Raw genomic sequence first — 9227 nt, 5'->3', positions numbered from 1 at the left:
TCCAGATCTCAGGCTCCCCAGGCTTTCCCACACTGCTGGCCCTGAATCTGGGGTAACGCTGTGATCTCCAAATGTTGTGGAGGTTGTGACCCCTGGGAAAAAAACCATAGGCTTGATCCAATTATAATCAAAAGATTATTGATTACTGCTAGCAGAACGACAATCTCTGAGGAAACAAGATTGCCGCATAAAACAGTGAGGGAAGGATTTTTAAAAGGGGAAAACCACAAGCAAGCCGAGGCTATTCTTCTCTGTCAAGGTTAGGTAGGTCAAGGAGACCTCAAAATCATTCTTGAGCTGGGCGGTGGTGGCGCACGCCTTTAATCCCAGCACTTGGGAGGCAGAGGCAGGCGGATCTTTGTGAGTTCGAGGCCAGCCTGGTCTAAAGAGTGAGATCCAGGAAAGGCGCAAAGCAACACAGAAAAACCCTGTCTCGAAAAACAAAACAAAACAAACAAACAAAAAATCATTCTTGAATGTCTGAACAAGCAGGTTAGAGGAGCCAAAAAGCAGTTAGTCGTATCATACCAAGTAGATGGTCACGGCTGTAGACAGTCATGGCTGTACATTTTGGGGGGATGGTCACTGAGTCAGGGTTACTGGAAACTTATCTTCCAGGGACTGGACACAGAGACAGACATCGAGGGAGTACCAAGACGGATGCCTAGCATAAAAGGGAGTTTCTCCCATCGTCAAACAAGATTGTCCTAACAAGCCGTCTTAGCATTCTGCATTGAGGCCTGGTGAGAGCCCTCGTGCAGTGTGGTTGGAAAAGCAGCATTCGAGTGTGGCACTCAGCACGGGCATCCTCCCCAGGCTCCTTTCAACGCATGCCATAGGGCACCGGGTTCACAGCTGCTGACACGGGGCTTCGGAGCTCTTCTTTCGAGACTTCGTAGGGTGGGCCACTGCGTCAGTCACGAACCACGGGACCGTGGTGTAAAGCAGGACCCCTTCATTGGAGAAGGACCATCATTCCCAAACACCTCTCTGTAAATGAAAGTGCGTGCCACGTTAGGGCTTTATGGCTGCAGGGGTTCCACAGTGGTTCCCACCAGGTTCTTCCATCAGTGCTGTGGGCCCACCGTTGCTCAAGGAGTGAAGGAACTAACAGAGAGCTGGTTCCTGGGACGTTCGGTGACAGCCGGGTGTGAAAACTCTCAGGTGGGCGACTCAAGAGAGACCCTGACTGAGAGGGGCTGTTAAGGGTAAGGAGCTCCTGAGAAGAGTGATTAGCCCCATAGACAGACAGACAGACAACAGCATGGCTGGCATGCTGACAAGAGGAACTCAAGGCCTACTTGGCGGAAAGGGTGGTCTGATACACCTTTCTGAGGATGGGGCAGGTTTCACGGCACAGGAATGACACTCACAGTGTCTCAGGAGGGCACCTGTCAGTGTCTGAGAAGAGGGGACTGGCGGTGCTGTGCTGGAGCAGTGGCTGGGTTCCGACATTACATGCTTACAGTTAGTTATGCTTCAAACCGCTCTCTGATGCTTTTTGCCATAGTGACCACGATGCTCATTACATGGACGTGAGTGAGAACCGGTGTGGTGTGTCTGTTCCCAGGGAGAGCTGAGCAAGTATCTAGTCACCCCAGATAGGGCACCAACGGCAGCCCAGAGAAGAGATTCCACCCAAGTCTAGTTTTCTAAACCAATGGTATTTTGGGGTTACAGTACCATAGGCTATTGGGGATGATGGGGGTCCAGCCCTTCAATAGCCCCCTCCCAAGGTTCAGGAAGAATCCACAACCAGCTGATAATTAATCTTTAATGATAAGAAATGAATCTTTATACACTAAACTCCTTAGTCCATACACTTTATTCTTCTGAGTCAGTTCTCTCTCTACACAGCTTCTATTCTGCTCTCATGCCTAGCCCCCTTCTTGCCTGATTTCTCTATACATTCATATACTATACCCTCTAGGTTCTATCTTAATTCTCTCATCATTGTTCTGGCCCATCTAGGATCTCTTCCATCTAGTTCTTTCCCATATGAACTTCTCTTCCATCTCATCTTGCTCATCTTGTTCTTCCTCATCTTGTTCTTCCCCATCTGGCTCTTCCTCATCTTCCATCTTGTTCCTCTAGTCCTCTCCTTTAGCCCTTCCATCTAGTTCTTCCCATCTAGTCCATTCCTCTCCAGTTCTTACCAACTAGTTCTTCCATTCTCTTTTTTCCTCTCTCTCTCCTCCTCTCCATCTCCTTATTCTCTCAGTTCTCCCCAAGTCTTTAAGGAATCCAGTTATAACCCAAGCAATAGCAGTCCTCTGCCAGAGAAAGGTCACCAGGCTTGAATTCTTATGGGGTCATAAGGGTAGGTAAGAATTTTCCTCAGACAGTGACTGTCAGGCTTTCTTTTACAACCCCAAATGCCAGTGCTGAAAGAGGAGGTCAACTGAGTACTAATGACCTGTTAGCATATCACAGAGGGGATCTATGTGCTCAGTCTACATTCCTAGAAGTGGTTAGGTAAGAAGTTAGGGGTCTATTAGGAAGGCTGTACAAGAAAGGAGGGTCTCACCCGAAACTGCACAAGAAATAAAGCTATCTGCCTGACCTAGGACAGGTGTTGTTTCATTTTGGCCTTGGATGCTTGATAGGTAATTTAGATAAATACACTGTTGGGAGTTCTTGGAAGCATGCATGGAATTTCAAAAAAATCACTGTAGGAACCAACTAATATATATACAAAAGCTAAAATATCACCAAGACTTCTTAAGCCATGGTTTGACCTTTGGAAAAGTCCTAAACTTTTCCAAGTAGTACCTTTTCTGAGTGTAGCTGGATTCCATCACATTTTCCTGTGGCTTGCAGCAATAGGCGAAGGGCTACTTTCAGAAGCAGAGTGTTTCAGAGGCCACATCGCTGCAAAGCCATCCAGTGTGGGTCAGAGGTCATGACAGCTGTATCCCTGGAGTTGCCTGGCAGCTCCCCTGATTAGAGACCCCACTTCCCCAGAATTGCTATTACTTATAGAACGTTGTGGAGGGGGCCCTGTGGAGGTTGTTTACTTCTTGACCTTTTAAGCATCCCAGGAGGGGACATGTCAGTTCTGCAGAAGTAACCACTCCTCACCCAGGAACTGTCCTCAGAGCAGAACCTCCTTCCCAAGCTCTCAAGTGAAAGCAGCCTTCTGGCTCCCACACAATCAGAGCTCTTTCATAGTGTCTCTCTGTAGCTCATTCTGCTCTGTTTGGAGCAATATACTGAAAGCAGCTGCGTGTTCATGCTAAAGTGTAGCAGACTCTTCCGGGGAGATAATGTCTGAGGGTAACCCCAAATATTTACACGTGAGACTAGCTGAGCCTCCTGCATAAATTTCCTTCTGTGTGTCAGTTCCTCCTTGGTAAATAAAGAGAGAAGACGCTGGGATATGATGTGGGAGGGAAGGCTGCTGGGGGGGGGGGCTTTTGGGACCTGATGTGTGGAGCGAAGGCTGCTGTGGGGGAGACCTTCCTGGTTGTGGAAACAGGTTTTAACACATTTGATGTCACAAGTGAAATTTGAAAAAGAGAATGTGTGTGTGTGGTGTGGTGTGGTGTGGTGTGTGTGTGTGTGTGTGTGTGTGTGTGTGTGTGTACCAGGGTGCTTGCCTGTATGAGTGTGTAGGAGGTTAGGGGTCAATGTCATGGGTCTTCCTCTATTACCCTCCACCTTATTTTCAGAGACAAGTTCTCTCACAGAGCCTGGATGTTGCCATTTTGGCTAGACCAGCTGACCAGCAGGCTCCTAGGATCCACCTATGTCACCTACCTCCTTACAGGCATGTACTACCACACCTGTTCTTCGACATAGATGATAGATATTCAAAGTCAGGTCCTCCTGCTGGAACAGTGGCATTTGGCCCATCAAAGCATCTCTCCAGCCCTGACACTTTATTCTTAAAAAGCCACTCCATGGGACTGGAAAGAGATCTCAGAGATCGAGAGTGTATACCGCCTTTGCCGAGGACCCAAGTTCGTTTCCCAGCATGGATATCAGGATCACAACTACCTCTCAACTCTAGCTGAAGAGAATCCAATGCCTTTGGCCTCCCTGGGTATTCCTACTTATACAACCCCCCCCCAAACACAAAGATAATTATATCTTTTTTAAAAATCCATTATTGTTGGCCTGTGGTGGCACACTCCTTCAATCCCAATGCTTGGGAGGCAGAGACACGAGGATTTCTGTGAGTTCAAGACCAGCCTGGTCTACAGAGTGAGTTCCACGACACTAGGGTACATACAGAAATCCTCTCTTGGAAAACCAAAAAATAAAGGGGGTGGGGCTGGAGAGATGGCTCAGTGGTTAAGAACACTGACCTCAGGTTCAGTTCACAGCAGCCACATGACAGCTCACAACTGTCTCTAACTCCAAAACCTGACAACCTCACACACATACATGCAGACAAAATGCCAATGGACATACAATTAAATTAATTTTTTTTTTTTTAAAGAAAAACCTTGGTCTGGAGAGATGGCTGAGAGGTTAAGAGCACTGGCTGCTCTTCCAGAAGTCCCCAGTTCAATTCCCAGCAACCACATGGTGGCTCACAACCACCTGTAATGAGATCTGGTGCCCTCTTCAGGTGTGCAGGCAAACATGCAGGCCAGAACACTATATATAATAAAATAATAAATAAATAAATCTTAAAAAAAAAGAAAAACCAAAATAAATTTATTATTAAAAACATTTGGGGAGTGGGCAGGCAGTGGTGGCTCACACTTTTAATCCCAGTACTCAGGAGGCAGAGGCAGGTGGATTTCTGTGAGTAGGAGGCCAGCCTGGTCTACAGAGTGAGTTCCAGGACAGCCAGGGCTGTGAAACAGAGAAACTCTGTCTCAGTCACCCTACGAAAGATACATTTGGGACACTCGGGAGGAGCACGTGGAGGAAGGAGGGAGTGGGAGCAATATAGATAGAGTCCCCATGGGAAGTTATCAAAAATAAAAAGAACAAAAACCAACACATATTTGTATTGTATACTCTTATTAGTTATTTATATTAGGGATTAACAGTATGTATGTTACATGCAATACATCATACATGTGTGTGATGAGTTAATAATGTGTACATATATTTCTGTATCTGTACACAAAGAGGTCTGTATATACAACTAGCAAAAAGAAAATCTACATTTATTTTTTAAGACATAGAATTTATACCCTGCTTTTGCAGCGGGCTAAGAGTGAAATCACAGTCTTCATGTCAGTTTCTTCAGGGCTGGGGCCAGGATAGATTCCCTGTGACAAACACACACAACCTCAGCAGTAGCACCCACACGACTTTCAAAGAGTAAGCCCCCTCACTTTAACAGTGAACACACTGCAGTGAAATCCACGCTATAAACTCACTGTCAAAAATTATTTGTGAGCATCAGGAGGATGAGAAACAAAACTTCTGCGACTTCTTTGCAGACCTTTCCTGGGAGTCTATGGATTTACACTACCAGACTGGAGCAGGTGGAAGGTGAGGCTAGCCAGAGCTTTATTCCCGTCAACCCCAATCCCACCACCACTGACACTCTTAGTCCATCCCATCCTTACCCAGCATGTAAAGTAGACCTACCTTTTACATTTACATGAGCCTTTTTCACAAAGTTCTTGTGCCAGCAAGATGATACAGTTGATGTGTTTTTCTCAACAAATACAATTGGCATTGTCTTCCTGTCTCAAAACAGGTTTTGTTTCTTTCTTTCTGGGTATCAAAACCATAGCCTCCTGTGTGATCCTCAAGGACTGGACTACTGAGCCACACCCAATCTTCTTCACACTACTAATCAATAAAACTCCAATACACCCCTCTGCTATCAGAGTTCCTGTATGGCTAATATTGAATGTCAATTTGGCAGGATCTTGAATGCAAGCAGACCTTTGGGCATATTTATGGGGGAGTTTCTCGACTTGGATCAATACGGTTGGAAGACCAACTCTGAAGGTGGATGGTATCATTCTATGGGCTGGGGTCTTGGGCTGAAAGAAAGGAGAGCATGTGCCAAGGAACAGTATTCATCTTTCTCTCTCTGCTTCCTGACTGTGATCACAATGTGACCAGCTGCCCTGTGCTCCTGTTGTGATGACTTTCAGGGACAATGGGCTGTACTGTCAAACTACAAGGCAAACATAAACCCTTCCTGTAACAAGTGACATGAAAGCACACGTGCTGGGATGTGACACTGCAATGGTGGGAAGTGGGGGATGATTTAGTGTCCTGAAAGAAGTGGAGGGTACAGGGCTGAGACAGTTAAAGGTTGGCCTGACAGAAAGAGAGGTGACTGAATGCCGGGCAGCATCTGTCTTAGATAAACACACACACACACACACACACACACACACACACACACACACACACAACTGAGGAAAATGGGAAAGCTCCATGTGGAAGAGAGGAGGGTCCAAGTGTCTGGCCTGTAGAGTTAGGGTGGCTGAAAAAGTTCAGATCCAATAGGGGACTGTGAATGCACAGAGTGGGAGGGGCCATGACTAGACATGACGCCATTGATGCCATTGGGGGCAGTGTTGGGTACTTAGAATTCTTCCCTTCAGCACTTGGTGAATCCCATTTCCAGTGGTCCAGAGTTAATTCCCCTCTCTTTACACATGGGAGGAGAGGTCAGAGACCAGGCCTCTACCAGCCATGCTTTCAGAGCTTGGTCCTCATTCCCCAGGGATGCACTGCTTCCCCAAACAGGAAAGAGGAAGAGAGGGCAAAGAGAGATGGGAAACCAAGAGGCCTCTTAGAGAAACAATATCTACCATAGGTGCAAAGATAACCGTGTGTCAAACGTGAGATTCTGTACAGTCAAAATAAGGAAATTTCTCCTATATTGGGATCCCAGATAGTTCAGTTAATAAAATTAAACAAAAGGTACAAAGTAAAATCCATTATGGTGTTTCCTGAGGGGGGGACACCCATCAAAAAAGGTGGACCATTAACCTCAAGGAACTTGGAATCCATAGCTCAGGTAAGCTCAACTTCGGGTAGACGTAGGGTACAGAGCTGATTAGGGGACCTCAGTTGTCTAGCCCTCCTGAGGAAGGATAATGGACTGTTTCAGGATTTCCCCCAGAATTTTCTTGGTTTGCTTAGCAACTTCATCAAGCACATCTTTCTGACTCATGTGTCTATGACGGCGAGAGTCAAAACAGCCACTGATGTTGTCCTTAAACCTTGTATAGAAACGTTTGATTCCGGAACAAGAAAGCTGAGACAGAGTCCAGCCATCTTGGTCTCTCTGTGTAACCTGGGATAGCTTGGCAATCATGGAATCAACATCAGGCTGGTTCATTATCAGAGCCACCTGGTAGAGAGATCTGTCATCCACACCTAATCTTTCTTGGAATACTTTCTGACACTCTCCCAGATTATCTGGATTTGAGATTCCAATAGATTTTAGATTATCCTCATCTATGCTCTTATTAATGGTTTCGACTATCTCATTAATAGTCTTCTCGCAGATTTGGAAAACGGTTCCTAAGAGACCATAATATCTCATGCTGGGGATGTCTTTTTTCAGTGTGTCTCTGAGCTTCGGGAAGTCATGTAATGAAGGCTTAAAGCTAGATACCAGGAATATGGGGGGCACCTTCACCCCCTCCTTCTGGAGGTTCTCCTGAATACTCTCCTGGATACTCCGCAGTAGCTGGGGTTCTGAGTGGGCACTTGGACCGAGGTCCCTGTCCAGCTTTGTCCAGACGACATAGAACCTCTTTTTCATCCTCTGCATGGCTTTGGCCAGCTTCACATGGTTTGAACTGAACTGCTCAGATGCGATGATGATGATAAGGTCATATTTCTCAAAGTCCATCTCCTCCAGGTAGTTCTCCATGCTCTGAGCTGTGACCCCTGTGCCAGGCAGGTCCCAAAGGTCCACATTGGGAAATCTGGAGGAGGAGTAACAGGCTGGTTTCTGGGTGGTCCTCACCACCCCAGTGGGAGCTGAATCCTCCTCCTCATGTCCAATGAGCCTAAGGGCATTGATGAAGGATGACATGCCATTGCCAGAGTCCCCAGTCACGGCAATTTTCACTGTGCTTCTGGATACTTCCTGACTGATATCTTTGACTATGGAGAACACTTCTCCCAACTTTCCTTCATTCACAGCAGTCTCAATATTCTTGACAACTTCCACAGATAAAATACTGCTGTTTTTTTGAATGGCTATAGCATCGGAGAAGCATGTATATTCTTTATCCTCAACAGACCCAACAGCCTCTTCCATGTTGGTGAGCAATGGGGCAACCTGTAGATACATTAGGAAGGGAGTTAGGAGGGCTGTGAACACAGGCACCCACAGGAAAACACTCTTCCTTGTCCAGGCTTTCAGATCCACAGCCAATCAGCATCAAGACCTGCTGATTACAGACAGAACTAGCTGAGCCCTCCTGTGCATGACACACTCTTGGAGTGCAAGGATAGTTCTGTAGCTGTTGCTGCAACACCGAACCCCAAATCTAAGCACTGCAGTGTCAGGCAGTTCTCTTAATGGGTACGAATGTCCACACTCACCCCTTCCTGGTTGCCAGGACTACCGAGGAAGAGCAAGCAGAGCAGGCAACAGCCTGTGCCAGCCTCCTGTCTGGAGGACCCACAGCTCTTCCCTTCACTCATTCTTGTGCATCAGTGGCTGCTCAACCCTGTTGCACTCTGAGAAGTGCTTTCCTCTCCCCCGTGGCTTCAGTATTAGAGGCAGAATGAACACACTGCTACACGTCAAGTTCAACAGCAAAGCCTCCTGGTTTCCAAATAATCTCTTCTGATTCTGGAGAGACCACTCAGTGGTTAAGAGCACTGGCTGCTCTTGCAGAGGACCTGGGCTTGGTTCCTACAGCCACAAAGTGGCTTATAACCACCTGTGACTACAGTTCCAGGGATTCCAAAACAATTCTCTGGACTCCAAGAATACCCTTCTGCACATGTGCATATACAGAGACTCAGGCACACATACACATAAAACTAAATCTTTAAAAAATAATAATTCCATCAATTTTAAGAAAGCATGTAGGTTGTCTATGATCACTGCAGCTATTCTTATTAACATACAGACTGAAATTCTTCTGTAAACAGGTTTCTTTTTTAATATTTTTATTAGCATATATACTTTTTGTTTGTTTTTGTTTTTGACAGGATTTCTCTGTGTAGCCCTGGCTGACCTGGAACTCGCTCTGTAGACCAGGCAGGCCTTGTACTCAGATCTGCCTGCCTCTGCCTCCTCAATGCTGTGATTAAAGCATGCACCA

The 9227-nt window shown here is 46.4% G+C and overlaps 1 protein-coding gene across 2 annotated transcripts in view; it reads right to left on the bottom strand.

Moving 5' to 3' along the window:
* Positions 1-4958: 4958 nt before the first annotated feature.
* Positions 4959-9227, bottom strand: part of LOC102913627 (immunity-related GTPase family M protein 2-like) — a 9720-nt gene continuing 5451 nt past the window's right edge. For both annotated transcript variants that reach the window (XM_076542412.1, XM_042284048.2), the window contains one exon: positions 4959-8230. In XM_076542412.1, the coding sequence (XP_076398527.1) occupies positions 7010-8230 (1221 nt within the window). In that variant the 3' untranslated portion in view covers positions 4959-7009. The remainder of the gene's footprint in view (positions 8231-9227) is intronic.

Source organism: Peromyscus maniculatus, chromosome 8 (genome assembly GCF_049852395.1).
Source record: "Peromyscus maniculatus bairdii isolate BWxNUB_F1_BW_parent chromosome 8, HU_Pman_BW_mat_3.1, whole genome shotgun sequence".
Classification (NCBI taxonomy): Eukaryota; Metazoa; Chordata; class Mammalia; order Rodentia; family Cricetidae; genus Peromyscus; species Peromyscus maniculatus.
This window is presented reverse-complemented; position numbering and strand designations above follow the sequence as displayed.